General features: G+C 38.8%; 1 protein-coding gene across 3 annotated transcripts in view; it reads right to left on the bottom strand.

Annotated features, from left to right (window-relative positions):
* Window positions 1-14,067, bottom strand: part of dop (microtubule-associated serine/threonine (MAST) protein kinase dop) — a 138,692-nt gene extending 124,625 nt beyond the window's left edge. For all 3 annotated transcript variants that reach the window (XM_074102891.1, XM_074102893.1, XM_074102892.1), the window contains exon 1: window positions 13,707-14,067. In XM_074102891.1, coding sequence (XP_073958992.1) covers window positions 13,707-13,839 — 133 coding nt within the window. In that variant the 5' untranslated portion in view covers window positions 13,840-14,067. The remainder of the gene's footprint in view (window positions 1-13,706) is intronic.
* Window positions 14,068-18,134: the final 4,067 nt, after the last annotated feature.

Here is an 18,134-nt window from a genome sequence, read left to right as displayed (position 1 = left end):
AGGCAGAAAGCATCACCCGACACAACACGACAGATAAATGTGAACCGGGCTTTATGCTCGTCACAATGCATTATGGTGTAAAGATAGTTAACTAGTTATGGATAACCAAGATGACTCATCAACACTTAACATCTCTGCATTAAGTCAAAAGTCAAAAGAAGCAATCTTTTGTAGAAGGTGAAAGGTAGTTTTAACTGAAGGTTATTACATTAAAATAGCCGTGAAAAGAATTTTCTACCAGTATGAAATTATTGCCTCAGCACGAGCCGGCAGGAGTGGACCTATAGTCGTCTGCCTCAGACTGTAGGTGAGGACCTACATAATGTCTATCAGGCTTCTATCACTCCTGCTGGCTTATGTTGAGGCATCCACACTGGTAAAAAATATTTTCAAAGTTTTCTGTAGCCGGTTCAATTTATTGTAATAAAATAAACAGGTCAAAAAATACTCAAAAGTCAAAACGCATAGTCACCCCACAAAAATGTTTTTCAATAAAATTTTGATTTGTTTAGAAAGTTTGACCAATTAGAGCGCATTGTGTGCGCCTGAGTGCTCCGTATACTGTTAATTGGTTAACAAGTGGGTACTAATTAGCCTAAACAGCAATTAATGTGCATGTTAAATGAAAATTAAGAGAAATTATGGCAGGGTCCGTGGAAGCTTGTTTATGTCTAATGTGGTTTTTAACCCCCGACGCAAAAAGAGGGGTGTTATAAGTTTGAACGCTATGTGTGTCTGCGGCACCGTAGCTCTTAAACGGGTGAACCGATCTGAATGAGTTTTTTTATTTGAAAACAGGTTTTCTAGCGATGGTTCTTAGACATGTTTTTTTAACTTTGAGTTTTCTATCATTTTGTTGGTCAGGTTATAGGTAGTATGAAAAGGTAGTATAGTAGACGATGGGAAATTAACAATGCAAAAGTTCGTCAGTGTGTCTTTCACGTTAAAACGATTAAACGGATGCGGATGATATTTAGCACACAGATACTTAGTACCTATATAACTATATATATTTTTATATTGTAGGTATCTTAGTGCACGTAGAGTATATCACAGGATATTTTTTTCGAATTGCACAGCTCCGTAAGAGCTGGTTCCCACTTGTCGGATGTCGGGCCCGGATCTTAATCGGATCTTACAGTGGCAGAACATCCACACTATAATATTATAAATGCGAAAGTGTGTGTGTTTGTATGTTTGTGTGTTCCAACTTGTCCAACACGATTTTCTATAGAAATGACTGACATCCGACTCGAAATGTATCCGACACCGCGCAAGTGGGACGGGCTACGTCGCGGACAACTAGTAGTAGCGTGGTCCCGTACAACTCAAGTTGCCTAAATATTTTAACTTGTGCTAACAAAGCTTGTGTGTACACAAACTGCGATGTGTCCATAGGCGTATATAGAGGGGCGGGTGGGCCGTGCCCACCCAGTATGGTCTAGTGCCCACCCCAGGCCTGTTGGACTACTGATTTGATATTCTATAATACTGATATCTTCACACAGAAAAATCCAGGCCAGGCCCCCCCTGGAAATAACCCTAGGACGCCAATGGATGTGTTGCATCCGAAGACGTTCCCCACACTGCAGGTTGCTTGACGAAAATGTGCACTCCACGCTACTGGCTTGCTAGGTAGCAGCCTAAACGATCATCATTAAGCTCGGCACACACGTGGTAAACGACACAGCACATGCCTTTTTAAAATGCCCACGACCATTATGTATGGTTAGCATAGCAATGTTTTCAATGCCTCCGTTGCGCAAGTCTCGAGTCTAAATCTCAGTGTAGCATTCGCCTTATGCAATTAGTTTTGCCCGTTTTTTCACAATAGGGTTGTCGCTTTACAAAAAACATGGTTTTAAACTATAATCTAAGCTGTGTGTTCCAAAAAGAACCGGATACTTATTTCTCGAAAATAAAAATCATGTTTCAATACTTTCATTGTTTTTTTTTCCTTGTCGACAAATACATGCCATTGCAATGCAACGCGTAAATATCGACTTATAAATCTTAACTTCTGCAAATTAGTCTGAAGATTTCTGATCTAATTGTGATCAAACCTAAAATGTCAGTTTTTTTTAACTGAATAGTAAAGTAATAGCAGCCAAACCAACTATTAAATCAAATTTTGCAGTGAATCACTTCTTAAATAGTTAAATTACTTTCCTCATTAATAAATCGTATTTACGCTTACAACAATAACAACAAGCGGCAACCCTACCAAGCAATGACGTTTCATTTAGCATGTAACCAGTTAAACGAGCTCTTCTTAAATCACAAGCAAGACGGAACTGAAAACTCGTATAGCAGGTTTTTTATTCTCAATCTGTCAGTGTGCCCACAGCTTTATAACTACGGTTATAAAAAGTTGCGGGAACAGCCAGCCCTAAATTAAAAAAAAAAAAAACCGAAATTTGCAAGTTTTCAAGAAAATCGGCTAACGGAAACTGCAAAACAGACGACGCATCGATAAAATAAAACTATAAGTGACAATTACGATGAGAACCTGCCAAGTGCGAATCGGACTCGCACAGCGATGGTACCGTACATATTTGACGACCGGATAGCCCAGTGGTTAGAGAACCTGACTACGAAGCTTGAGGTCCCAGGTTCGATTCCCGAGCGGGGCAGATATTTGTATGAAAAAAAAAACGAATGTTTGTTCTCGAGTCTTGGGTGTTTAATATATTTAAGTATGTAGCTATCTATTTAAGTATGTTTATCCGTGGCCTAGTACCCATAACACAAGCTTTGCTTACTATGGGACTAGGTCAATTGGTGTTATGTGTCCCGTGATATTTATTATTTATTTATTTATTTTTTTTATTTATAAGTATGGCAAAAAAATATACGCTATAAAAATCTAGTGTTCAATTTTCATTTTATTTATTCAAGAACTAGACAAAAATGTACAACAATAGAACAAATACAATAGCCATACAAACAATCAATTCAAGCCAATTAAACAAAAAAAAACATGTAATTTCTTAAAAGTGTCAGCAGAACCCTGTTTCAAATCAAAACGTAGTAGTAGTGGGGTAATTTTTGTTGGCTGTTTGGGACCTCCTTTATTTTAATTATATGTTACTTTCATTATATGTTGTTGCAGCGGGAATACAATAACATAGGTACAGTATAGGTAGGTTCTAGAGATACACTGCTTTAATGGACAAACGGACGGATAGTAGTATTTATTTATTTATTCATAAAATTACAATTATAAGCTTAACAATATGGAACCAAAGCGCTTACAATGTTAATTAGTAGACGGACGGTCTAAAAATGGCAGTAATCATGTTTAGCGAAAGTCGTATGTCAGTAAGCCGTTACATGAACCTTTCTGATATCTCGACGATAGCCATCGATCTGCTAAAACTATCTAGGTCACGCACATAGGCACCTGCTTGGCATTCGAGCAGCTGTCATAAAGAAGTTCTTTAAACGAACGAGGCTAAGTAACTCCTTAATACATAGCGTTAATTGCGCATAACTAGCATTGAATAATTTTCACAACGGTACATACAGAATTTAGCAAATATCAAGAAGAAGAATTCTGAAAATATCGTGGACAGATAGAGTACAAATGAAAGAGTTTTGCAGATGGTTAACAAAAAGGTAGAGATCTTGAAAACTGTCAAGAAACGCAAGCAGTATTTTTGTCACATACCTAATGCGTAATGATAAATATGACCTACTCCAACTCATCATCATGCAAGGGAAGGAAAGCGACGCCGGAAGAAGGCGTACTTCGTGGCTCAAAAATCTCCGGACATGGTTCAACCTTAGCACGAGATCCCTGTTCCGAGCTGCTGTGTCGAAGATAAGGATAGCCGACCTCCGGTAGGAGATGGCACCTAAAGAAGAAGAAGAAGATCATACGAACATACAAAGTCAGCGAAAAGCTACTTTACCTTCATAGTTAAATGCTCTAAGATAAAAACACTGACGCCGGAGGCGTAGCGCCGCGCCGCGCACCGCCGCCCCGCCACCGCTCTCGTGTGTTTCAAAACACATTATTTTAAGATAAAGATTAATTATTACTATAATGTAGGTATTATTTATTAACAACTGTTAAATTTAAGTTAAGCACTCAACTGAGTTAAGAACACTGATCTTGTTTTCTCCTTTTTAGTTTTTTTTAGGAACTCGAGGTTTTTGTGTTTGTTGTAATACGAGAATAAGTAAAATCATGTGTTTATAAACCCCAAAGTAACTATTTCGGAATCAATACGTATGTATCTATCTACCTTACCTAAAAACATGGCAATATAAAACGGTTTCAATTACTTACGAAAGAGCCTTTTCGATGAGGTTCTAATAAAATGCTACCTTCAAAATAATAGATATCGTTTGGTTCAACGTCCCATGGCACTTTTTATCGAATCGACCTTCTACAAATGTATGTAGATGGATATCTACGAAAAAAATACACGATACTGTTATAAAGCCAAGCCTTAATCCATTAAACACTAGATACTCGTTGCCGCGAATTTATTAGCGTATCGCCCGCGGGAACTTTACGCTGTCCCGGGATTAAAATGCTAAAAAAAGATTACGTAGCTTTAAAAAAGTTTAGATTTTTTTAATAGATGCGAAGTTCGGATACACCCAACGTGGAAACAAACTAAGTTTCCCATTTTATTAGGGTTCCGTACCCAAAGGGTAAGAAGAAAAATATTTGACTACAATTACTGGTGTACGTCGTTGCTTCCGTCCGTTCTGTCAGTGGCTGTATCACCAGTGAATAGTGATAGCTGGACAGTTTTATTTTTCACAGATTATGTGTAACTGTTGGCCGCTAAAACAACAAATACTAAAAACAGAATAAAGTAAATATTTAAGGGGGCTTCCATACAAAAATCGTGTCTAATGTTGTATAGATAATGGTACGGAACCCTTCGTTGCGCGAGTCCGATCTACCGGGTTTATTATATCACCTACTACTTCTCCGCGAATTTATCAGCGAATAATTAGAATTCCCTTGGTAAAAAAACACTTATTCTCTTGCGCCGCCAGCTGGTGGGCAGGCTGGCAGTCAAGCTGGGCAGTTTAAGAGAAGTCTCTTCGTTCCATTCTCCGTACAAACGTAGTCCCGGTCTCATTTGAAAACTAGGCAACAGAAATAGATGAAATTTTGTAAGTATGGACTTGAAAGAAGTAACTATCTATGCCTGTGGTTTTTCAGATTTGCATATAAATGTGTAATATCAAAATTACAGGAGCTCAAAAGTCGACAAAAAAAAGATGTCAACATTGCACGAGAATTACACACTAATAAAGCATATTTACAAAAATCAAAAAACCAAGGCATAGAAAATATATGATATCTTGATCGTAAATATCATTGATTTCTGTGCTATACTTTTCGTATAATATGAGGACAACGAAACCCGAAATTCAACTGCCCAAATCTTGAAAAGCCTACAGCTATCTCGATTTAAATTACGGACGTCGTTGCGGAAGGCACGGGGGGGACGGCTGCGAGCGCTTATGTCACGAGCGATAAAGACAGCAATATCCCAACGAATACCTAACGCGGCCGCGCGGCCGCAGTGAAACTTCTCTTAAGCTGCGAGGAATGTGTTTTCATGAACCAATGGACGTTTCATCACCTATCCTCACTCAGCGAAGCTAGCTAGTGAAACAGCTCGGCGGAGCAATGATAGTTTACGAGTAAATGAAGCGTTTCTATTGGTTATTGATATACACATTCTCGCAACATATCCTCGCACATCTCTGGCACAGAATATATAATAGTACTAACTTCTCTGGTACCTACTAGTGTCTCTGATAGAAGCGCAGCCTTATCGTCTGAAAAGAAGTAATGATACGATTGCGTATTACTACATCTGGCCACAGATTGGCCACATGGCGCCGAAGGCATGATTGTTTTCGAGCATGACCTGCGTACACAATGGCATATGGCTGTTTTAAACTGCGGCTGCGCCGTGATTGATTGCATGAACATGCTTTATGTAACAAATTTTAATTGGCAACGAATTGATTATTTCTAGTACAATCTAAACAATATTGCGAATTTACGAGTATATTACTGTGTCCTAAAACGTAATTCTTGATGTCAACCAACAAGTCAGCATACTACGAAACTCGAAGTTCGTGTCGTGCGGTGCCTCTCGCTCTGGAATTAAATAGTATAGGTGTCAGAGGGACCGCACGACACGAACTTCGAGTTTCGAGTTTCGTAGTAGCCGGCAGGAGCAAATAATTAAAACATAGATTGTACGCTTGTTTAACGACATTACAGCCGATAACTAATGTATCCAATCGAATACTTAGAGACGATGTTTATTTCTTAATCTCGGCGACTGCTCTAAAGATTTGGTAAATTTGCTATGTGGGTTTCAGGGGTAAGCAATCAATCTAGTTTGGTTTTACAAATAAATAAAATTGAATATGCTTGCTTTCGCCAGCAGTGGGACGGGTACGGGGCAAGTATTGAACACGTATATCGTCACTACTTTGAAAAAATCTCGTATCTAAAATCAATATGTCAACAAATTTAACCTCGATGTAATATCTATAAAGTTCACTCAGAGAAATTATCTATTTTGAGCTACGAGTTTTTTTTTTAAAGTAGTGACGATATGTAGATAAATACATTTTAAACATCCAAGACTCGAGAGCAAACATTCGTATTTAATTTCATACAAATGCCTGCCGCGACCGGGGGTTGAACCGGGACCCAAGCTTCGTAGTCAGGTTCTCCTTCTCTGACAACTTGGCTATCCGGTCGTTAAACTTCTGGAAAACGTGTTTTCGAGTATAATCTCGAGCGAAGCTCAGTCTACAAGTTCTACAAGAATGCTATAGGTAGCGACACGAGAGTTGAAGTGAACAACTTGTCTGGTCGTTCTTAGAACGTAACCGTGGCGGCAAAAACGGTGGCAGTTTCCGAGCTTTCGCGTTTGTAAAGAGACGTGTGCACGTGAAATGGAAAAAAACACAAGCATATTTATTATTTATTGTTTTGGAGGAAGAGGATGAGGATATATACAATGTTGAAGCTATAACACGAACATTTGGACAACCCCGGACTTTGTCTCTTCAAAGTTCAATATCTCAAAACGGCTGAACCGATTTTGATAAAACATGTCTAAAAACCATCGCTAGAAAACCTGCTTTTAAACAAAAAAAAAACGCATTCAAATCGGTCAACCCGTTTAAGAACTACGTTGCCACAGACAGAGAGACAGACAAACACACAGATACACAGACACACATAGCTGTCAAACTTATAACACTCCTCTTAAAAATGAAGAATTAATTAAATGAACGAGTGAACGTCAAAATCCGCTGTCATTATTATATTATTCTTGTGTGCGTGACCTCCCTCAACTCTGGCGGCACTACCTATATATGTGTATATACTTTCAGTCACGAGCACGAGCCCCATAGTCATAGTCAAAGAGCGAGTTAATTGGGGCGTGCGTGTGCCCTTTCACACCGGCTGCGCGCGCGCATGCCTCTCAGATTATTGTTTCTGTCTATTTGACCGGCTTAATTAAAGCTAACTAGGTACCTTAGTAATTTAGAGGAGCACAAACTTAGTGGCGTCAATGAGGGTTTTTACAGAGGCGAAATATCGCTAGATGGCGTTAGTATCGTAAGGTCCGTTTGACGTTTGCTCGTGATTGGTTAAATAACTAAATGAGCCAATGAGGGCTATCGTTTTTGTCTCACTAGATGGCGCAACTGTTGCGTGAGGTTTTATGGCTTTCAAAGTCTGTTATTGGGCGTGAAAACAAACTTGAAATATTAATCATATTTAATACACCTGAAACCCGTACCATAAAATATCGAGCATGCCACAGTGTTGCATAGCCCCCGTTTTGTTCGGAAAAAAGGGAGGACAAGGTTTCCAAAGACAAAACTGTCTCAAAACACAGACATTCATTGCCCCGGAACGCATATTTGCCATAATTATTTCAGATATTGCAAAATTATTCAAAAAATAATTTATAATAACCCGCGTAGCTCACCAAAAACTACGAGATTTGACATTTCGGAGACCTCACGCTACACTAGCGCCTCTAGTGGCGAATTCATACGCGATAGCCCTCATTACAAGCAAACGTCAAACAGACCTCACAATACTAACGCCATCTAGCGGTATTAACCCTCATGACGAGTATTATTGTTTAGGCTGCGTTTACACCAGAGATATGCAAGGATGTGTACGAGATACGTGTTTTTCATGAACCAATAGAAACGCTCCATTTAACTCGCCTCTTGCGTTTGTTCGATTTTGGTTTTGGTTTTTGATTTACACGACTGATAAATAATACAACTTGAAACCTGCACAACTTCAAATCCTAGTTTTTAGAAACATTATGTTAGGCAAGGCAGCACTATCTAAAAATAATAGTACATTACTGCAGAGGCCATGAAGTAAGGGATTAATGGACGAGTTCGGGTAGACAGGATAAAACGAGTCCAGCAATCCCTGTTCTGGCCGAGGCTTGTTATAGTGCTTTTCTCAAACAATGTGGGAAAATATTTCATCCATCCATCCATCCATCCATCCATCGCTTCGCATCGCTTCGCATCGCTTCGCATCGCTTCGCATCGCTTCGCATCGCTTCGCATCGCTTCGCATCGCTTCGCATCGCTTCGCATCGCTTCGCATCGCTTCGCATCGCTTCGCATCGCTTCGCATCGCTTCGCATCGCTTCTCATCGCTTCGCATCGCTTCGCATCGCTTCGCATCGCTTCGCATCGCTTCGCATCGCTTCGCATCGCTTCGCATCGCTTCGCATCGCTTCGCATCGCTTCGCATCGCTTCGCATCGCTTCGCATCGTTCGCATCGCTTCGCTTCGCATCGCTTCGCATCGCATCGCTTCGCATCGCTTCGCATCGCTTCGCATCGCTTCGCATCGCTTCGCATCGCATCGCATCGCATCGCTTCGCATCGCTTCGCATCGCTTCGCATCGCTTCGCATCGCTTCGCATCGCTTCGCATCGCTTCGCATCGCTTCGCATCGCTTCGCATCGCTTCGCATCGCTTCGCATCGCTTCGCATCGCTTCGCATCGCTTCGCATCGCTTCGCATCGCTTCGCATCGCATCGCTTCGCATCGCTTCGCATCGCTTCGCATCGCTTCGCTTCGCATCGCTTCGCATCGCATCGCTTCGCATCGCTTCGCATCGCTTCGCATCGCATCGCTTCGCATCGCTTCGCATCGCTTCGAATCGTATCGCATCGCATCGCATCGCATCGCATCGCGTATCGCAAATGCTTACAGAGTAGTGGTGGTTGGCTGTTCGTATTTTTCCTTTGTCAGTTTAATGTTAGTAAGCAAAATTAAAAGTGAGCAGCGACATAATGGATTCCATACATTACTTCATGGCCTAGGCCAAGAAGTTATGTAGGAGGTGGTAGGAGCCATAAATGAGAAACTCATGTCTCCATTTCGTGACATTAACGCATACATTCCGAGCATGTTTGAGAAATTACTATTCGTCGAATATGCAAAAGCTAGTTGACATTTTTCCATAGCGTTTGGAGACTCCATAAAATAGCACGTTATAATTAAAAGCTTCAATTAAATTAACGCCGGCAACTACCTAGCCTACCTACCTACCTGATACCTAAACTGACGGCAAAAGCTATAAAGGGGTGAGGGGTAGCGAAGTTGAAATAACTTGTTGTGAATAGAAGATGCGTGTACAACAGGTAAATTAATTAATTGAATATGTACTCCTCACTTTTGTGGGTACAGTTTTATTAACTAATAGGTATTAAGCTAAAGTTCTAAACAAAATGAAACTAATCTGCCTGTGTGTTTTTAGGCTAAGGCTAGACGAAGCATGTTGCGGATGAATTTAGCGTAACGTAAGTTTATAGCTTAGTTTATAGTTTAGATGTAGCCTTAGTTTGTATTGTAGGTATAGGTTTAAGTTGATATTGTTTTTTTGTAATTTTTTATTGTATTTTTGTTTATTATTTATATTTAAATAAAGATCTGTCAGTAAGATTATCAGAAACTATAAGGAATGTATTTTTTTTTCTGCAAGTAAGCAATAAAATTATGAAAATATAGCTAACGCCGTGCGACACATTTTAAGCACGGCGTGACGTCTCGGGCCGTCCCTCCCGAACTTGGCGCGGTTCTAGCTAGACTAACTAACATAGGCTTTTAAAATGTATATATATAATAGATTAGATAATTAAACTAACCTAACCGTTGAGGGAGAAAAGTCACAGTACAAAAAAGCAGTACACCGTCTTCATACAAACGGCCGGAACGCGAGTTATACCTACTCGCCACGAATTCTCAACATACCTCGGCAACCATCAGTCGCGAGTGCTCCGCGGTTACTTACGGACTCACGCTCATTACATACCTTAATATGTCACAACGATATAAACAGTATTGTTAGGTGTACGGATGTTTAAATTCATCTAATATAATACAATAAAAACGTATCTATTGAAGCTATTTATCAGAATGCGAATTTTCTATACTCTCAAATCATCAATAAAGCTTTTCGCACATCCAGAGAAGGCGCAAATACTTTTCCGTACCTAATTTGTAGGTAACAAATGTACGGAGACCTAGACCTAGATAGACGGGGAGTGGCAAGCTCAGGGGGCCCCTCGCACTGTGACTTTTTATTTATTTATTTATTAAGCCTCTTTATTCAGATGCAAACATACAAAATACTTAAATCATAATACATTTTTTTTTCCCCATTCAGTCTTCAGCATCTGTGTGCCTGTTGGCAAAGGCCTCCCCCAGCAGTCTCCAATCCCTCTCGCATGCAGCTACTCTCGCCCATGTTCTGCCAGCCGCTCCGGCTATTTCGTCTTCCCAGCGACGAAATTGCCTTCCCTTGTTCCTTTTCCCATCTCTTGGATACCATGCGGTTACAAGTTTACTTTACTGTGACTTACAAACTAATAAATGACAAATCTGAAATACGTCGAATTTGGAACACGACGAATACCTACGGAACAAACGATTTTAAATAGTTGGGGCCTAGTTTATTTTTTGGCCCAGAGCCTTTGGCTCTGTTCTAAGGGGGAGGCCTTTGTTCAGCAGTGGACGTTTTCCGATGAATTTGTGGGTGGTCCCAAAGGTCCCGCGAGACGCAGATAAAGCTGCGGGAAAACGCTAGTTAAATAAATACGTACAACGCTAACTATCGAGACTATCGACACTCAATCTAGCTAGAACATTCATATCGGATATAAACCAAACAAGGTTAACAAGGATGTTTATGTGGTAGGAAATCATTTGTTAGTAAAATGCGGGTTAACAATGGCCTATTACAGTGCCGGTTATGGTTGGAAATGGAAGTTTATGCCTAGATTTGTGTAATCAAAGCCTGTCTGCAAACCTAGGTGCATGCTGTGACATGCATTGAATATTTTTTGAATTAAAAATAAAATGTTGGAAAATTGAAATATTCTATTCTGAGTACATCTGTCAGTAATTCGCATAATTTTCATGGTTGTCTGTTTTTCACTGAATTTATTATGGCAAATCGAAAAAAAGATGTTGAGAAATTATGTGTAATTTAGTGTAATTTTTAGGACATTCACCCAGGCTGGCCTAAGTCAAAAGTCGTAAAACATTTCACGCAAATGGGGGAAAGCAGTACTTTTTAAAACATTTTGTCATCTTATTCCTTATGAAAAGCAGTTCTTCGAAGAGGAGTCAATTAAAGAAAATGAGGGCTGGTTGTGTGACAGAACTTGGAAAAGTGAAATATGTAGAAAATACAAAGTTCCTAAAAAAAGTTCTACTATAGCAAAATGCAAAACTATAGCACAAATAAAATTTGCAACTACTTGATAACATTAATTAGTACTTTAGTATATAGTCCTCCACATTGGTTTTGATGATGGCGATCCTGATTATATTTATTGTATAAAAGTTAGAAGAAAAAAAGGAAAAGATTATTTTCTACGTGGCTCGCTACACAAAACTTAGTCTTGGAAACTGTCATCAATTAGTAGTGTCCAAACGAAACTACTATTTGCAACAAATATCCAATGGGATCAAATTTACAAGGGCAAGAGCATGTTACTTGTCAGATATACCTAGCTAGCTATCTCTAAATAGGTACAAACATCAAAAGAATGTAATCAGTGCTAGCTATACATATCTTTTTGATTCATATCTCTATCCATCTCGTAACATACATACACAGACCACACGGTCGGATTGTGTTATTATTGAACTGCTATGGATGAAGCAGCAGAAGTCATAAGAACATATATGATAGAAGTATAGAGCAAAGTATAGGCTAAAAAAACGTCACACCATTTAACATGATCGGCCTCAGTGACGCAACAAGTCTGTGACTTTTTAGTTCTTACCAGGGATGTAACGGATGTGGTTTTATCGGAACCAAAAGCGGAACCAGATGTTTTTAATTTAGTTTATCGGAACCAGAAACGGAATCGGAACTGGAACCAGAATCGGAACTCACTCTCACCCTACCAAGACCTACACCGACCAAGACCTATCAAGGTCGAACAGACAGAATTTTTAGAGAATGTTTGAAACCCATTGCAAGAAAATTGGTGATTGATTGACTACATGTTTCCGAACGAACCTAACTTGTTGTGACTACTATAGCAGTCCGCTGCCTAAGAAGTCAATCCTGACACCTGTCATCCTGGTACTAAATATGTTAATGTTTATGTTTTTTGACATATTCAGTATGGGAGTGACAAGTGTCAGGATTCATTTCTTAATGGCGGACTACTATATAGATGCATTCCAAGAATGTTTGGAAACAGCTTAGTCGCGTAGCTATTACTTTATTAATAAATTGGATTTATACATAAGCTGATTTGATTTTATTAAAAAAAAATTAGGGTAAAGGAAATTAGGAAAATAAAAGTGCCTAATATAAGGAAATTTCGCAGAGTGTTAGGGTATACCCCTGAAATTGGACCCTGTCCAGGTGTAAGGCCCTTTTTAACCTTTGGTATACCATGTTCCAAATCAGTACCTGTACACACCTCCCTCCCCCCCAAATGTCATGTGTACCTAGGAATTTCCTAATTAGAATCCAACTTTCTTCTTCTTTCTTTTTGAATACCTATGGCCTACCAAAGGCTTAAGTAGGTACTACATTATTTTCCCTCCAAATTTACCCTCCCTCCCTCCTTCCTCTTGTCATTAAATCTTAACAATTAACAAACAACACAAAATGCTTCATGCCTAATTTAAAATGATAAACATAAATTATTTCTATCTGTGTCACTTGCCAGAGCCAGTATCAATCTACATCTCAATGATAAATTAGTTCATTCAGCAATGTTCTTGACCTCTTTTAGCCCAAGGTCAGCTTTAATGTCCTTATCTATAGCAAGAACTTTTAAAAGGTAGCATTAGTCAGCTTATCCATAGTTATCTACCCACATTTATTCATAAAACAATTAACCTATGTGCTAATTATGGCTTTAGAATACAATGTAGCAGCTGCTCTACTCTCGTAATTTCCCAGACCATTTGACACAATTTCCCCAAATTGTAGGTGTAGAGAAAGATCTGATACATGCATTGAACGGACCAATCGCTCGCCTCTATTCATTCACACCCTCGCAATTAAAATCACATTGACAGCTGAACAGATAAACCTTGAAACCGACTATACAACAACATATAATGCCTACCATACACTACACAAACCGAAAACATTTAATGTGATTTCAGTCCTCTCACCTTCTGCGCTCTGGTTCAGCGACGGAGGCACCCCGGTAGAAGACAATTCCTTCTTCTGACCATGCTTTGGCGGGTCAGAATCCGAATCGTCGAAAACAAGAGTCCTGACCGATTGGGAACATCGTCGATCCATTGGCACTCACAACACAACCGCACACAAACGCACTAATATTTCCCCCATTTATCACAACAAGGAGGTTATGAGACACGCTTAAGCGGCACCATCAGAATTACGAAAGTGAAATTTGCAAACTATATCGTTGTAGTGCACACGATTGCAATTAATATTCGCGTCTTATGCCATCATGAATATAGCGCGACACACGGCTTCTCGCATCACCAATCGAAAAATGACACTTTTGAAGGGCTCTTGGTGGTGTTGCCATACAAAATATGTATTACCCCAGAACCGTTACAGTTTCGGGTAATAATAATAATTTATTTTTATTTTAATAAGTAAATATCACGGGACAATTCACACCAGTTGACCTAGTCCCAAAGTAAGCTTAGCAAAGCTTGTGTTATGGGTACTAAGCAACGGATAAATATAATTAATTATATAGATATAGATACATACTTAAATACATATTAAACACCCAAGACCTGAGAACAAACATTCGTATTTTTCATACAAATATTTGCCCCGACATGGGAATTTAACTTTTAACATTTTCAGCCGAAGCAGCTACTATTTTTATAGGAACTACGAATCTGGGGGCATGATAGTTTCCGCACCAAGACGAACAATGAAATTGTTGATCTGAGATTTTTAATACAGATTCTTAGTTAGCACCTACATACCTAATCTAATGTATCGTTCATAGTTTAACTTAAAGCCTAAGTTTGCCGCTTTACATCTTTACATCGGTTTCTTGTGTATACATAATACATTACATTTAATTGCTAAGATACCCCCAAAATTCAATTAATTGAACAATACAGTGACTAAACTATCCGTACTAATGCCAATATCACAAAAGCAAAATTGAGTTTTTTTTGTTCCGCTTTCACGCATTTACTTCTGAAATGATTGTCATGAAATTTTACGTATATCGTTGGTATTATACTAAGTATATATAAGACAGAATAAATAACGATACCTTTTATCTCAAAAAAGTGGGCTATCTTTTAATTCCTCGCACTATTTTAAATGTTAATTACGCTTTTTAAGCATAGCACTTCTAATCTCTAAACATCTTGTGTGTATTAATCCTGAAATAACTGAAACTAAGTATACTTACAGGTTAGTTGAAAAACAAAGTTTTTTTGGAACTTTGAAAATTACATAACAGTCATGCAATTAAAAACACGGGAGGCTACCTAAACTTTAAAAATATTATTTTTATTTCTGGCAATTTTCACCTTCATTTTAACATGCGGATTATAATTGAGACAAAAATCTCTCAATCAGTCCATACGACTGAAATTTTGAGGTAAAAAAGAAAAAAAAAAATATGCCGGTAAAAAGCTCTCATTTATATTTTTTAAATGTGATTACAAACCCAAAAAGTGTAAATTATAGACAGATAACTAGTATTTGTGTAAATAAGACTTGGAAGATAGTTTATAAATGATATTATTAAGTATTATTTGAAATACAAACTTTGGTTGGCCAAAGCAATATTCGTTTAAGCTCAGACGCCCTGTAGGAGTAGAAAGTACCATGAAAAATTATAATTTTAATGGCTGGCAAGGAAAGTTCATACGAGCGAGAAAAATAGTCTTCTTTCTCGTTCTTTTTTCCCCGTACACTGCCATCTATGAGTGCAAACTGTCAAATTAGACCGTAAAGCTTGCCATAGTTTCTGAAAAATGTGACCAGCACGTCCCAGGTTGGAATTTTTCTATATTTTAATTAATCTAAAATGTGAAATTGTTATGGATATTTTATGTTTCAATTAAAGCAACGATTTTTGCTCGTACTCGAATGTCTAGTATATAATTAATTAAGCCCGTAGTACATGAAATATTCAAAAGATTACAAGTGATTACCCTGCCATCTAGTGAGCATTTTGAGCAACCTCGAATAATTCCGTCAAAAGAAACGGAAAAACACGAGCGCGCGTCGTCTCGGGTGGATATCAGCTGAATTATTCGGCTAAAATGCCCTGGCACGGGCATACGTAGTCGTCGGTCCGCCATTACGACGCAGCCGAGACACGTTTGTCGTATTTAGTTAAATATTTTCGTTTATAAATGAGTAATAACGCTCATGAACTCAGTAATCGACTTCTGAATGCGTTGGATAACAATTACAATGTAAGTTTGCGAGTTTTGAAGATCATAGGATTGGATAAGCGAGTCTTTGATATGAGAACGGTCCCACGAGCCTGTGACACCCGATTCGATGCAACGATTCGGCCCCTCGGGTGGTTGTTTTCAGGATTACTGACGTTCCTAGTTACCCGGATGATGATAACGAAGTGTGGATTTATGAGACCGGAGCTGGTCCGAGTCGTCTGATAATAAAGTAGTGATGGTCGGAGTGGGTTGGGTACGTGCGCGCAGCGAGTGCGGGATATGGGAGCACTGACGTCGCAAGCACCGCCTCTCGACCCTCCGTCCTCAGTGCCAAAAGTTTTGCAATGTGAAAGTATGGAATTGTGCCACGCGCGTCGAATCCTGACGATTCTCTCGAGTTACGCCGATATGGTGCTGTTTAGAAGGCGCATGGAATAAGTGTTTTTTGTCGTAAAATACGACCTTACGTGAGTAGTAGATTTAAGATTCGGTCATCGGTGTGCCGAGACCTCATGGTGGCAGGTGTATATTGCTCGTTCGTTGCAGAAGGAACTGTAGATACACTTTCCAGATTGCTGGATATGTCAATCGGGCCTGTCTTTTTTGGTTGTGCAATTCTTGGTTTAGCAATGGTAAAAGTTTACAATGATTTGGCAACAATCCTGAGGCATATGATTTGCAATGAGTCGTAACCTTACTTGCACCAGTGCATGACAGTTAGCTGTCCCAGCAGACTGGTGATGCTGACATTTTGACAGTTACATTTTAGAGAACTCCTTTATCATAACATGCCTATATTTCTCAAAGTCAGCCACTACATAAGCCCCTCAAGCTAAGTATTCAATCTTAGCCAATGATAGAAAATCTCCACATGGATCATTTTAGTGGCATGTGGTACTTTTATTCTTCATTTACATACTTTAAAGATTGAATTGTAAAACAGTATCATCGTAATCTTTTCTCTGTAGTTTCCTGTAATGGATTGATCAGTGTAATCACACTAATCACTAATCATGATGAAATCGCTCCTTACATACTTACACAGTGGTCTGATATGCTTTGCTGTCTTGTCAGTTATCACCAGTGATCGGATAATTGGATGCGTATTTACCTAGTTTGTTTCTAGCTATAAAAGTATGGAAGCGGCTTCTTATTATAATTTATTAATCCTGGATCCCGATATTGCGTAGGTTACTAATCGGATGCATATACTGTTGTGTTGCGGCTAACAGTCCTAATGTAACCATATTTTTGCCACCAATCCAATATTAATATAAAATGATTTATTTTTTCAGAAGCTATACTTTGTATTGTACTTTTAACATTAGATAGGTAAATCTCAAATATGCATAAGTTCCTATACTTGAAACACTGAATTTTACAATCCCAGAATCACAAGATTTTTTCAATAGCAAAGTGCATTCTATTAACCAACACCTAAACTTTAGGTAAATATGTATCCGATTATCCGATCACTGGTTATCACCCTTATAAACAAGCTAAGGTTATGCTCCTATTGGATCTAATTGCAGACAGACCCAGTCTACCCTTTCTATACACATTGCTTTACATTGCGAGGCCATCAATCTAATGAGTTTGCAGTGGTCATTCAAGTACTGCAATGTAATGCCACTTCCACAATATTTCTTGCACATCTAAACTCTGCTTAAGACTACCAAGATTGAACATAATTATTCACCTTAGTAATTTGATACTTTAACCTGTTATAATGTCTGGTAACCAGCTATTATCCTTGCTTCTTCCTATTGTATGCCAGTCTCACTAGTGTTGTGTTAGCTAGCATAGGATGGATATGGTAAGGCTTACAAAGAATAACAATGAATGGGCTTTTCCAGCATACAAAATGCTAGGATGGACATAGACTATATAACATTCATCTCAACTAATATTTTGATTCTTATTGGTCTAAAATAGTAAATTAGAGTATCACATCAAAAATATAAATGTGAAAGGGGGCGTTCAAGTAATACGTAACACAATTTTTGGTGATTTTTAACCCCCCTACATGGGGGGCCATGTAACACATCCTTACATTTTTGTACCCGCCTCCCCCTTCGTAAACGTTATGTAACACCCAAATGACCATTTCTATTTATTTATTTTTTACCTTTTCTTTAGCCGTTTTCCGAATAAAGTTGACATTTTTAGCACAGTCACACGGGCAAC

Source organism: Choristoneura fumiferana, chromosome 19 (genome assembly GCF_025370935.1).
Source record: "Choristoneura fumiferana chromosome 19, NRCan_CFum_1, whole genome shotgun sequence".
In the NCBI taxonomy this organism is placed as follows: domain Eukaryota; kingdom Metazoa; phylum Arthropoda; class Insecta; order Lepidoptera; family Tortricidae; genus Choristoneura; species Choristoneura fumiferana.
Note: the sequence above shows the minus strand (reverse complement) of the source record. Positions and strands in the feature narration are given on the sequence as shown.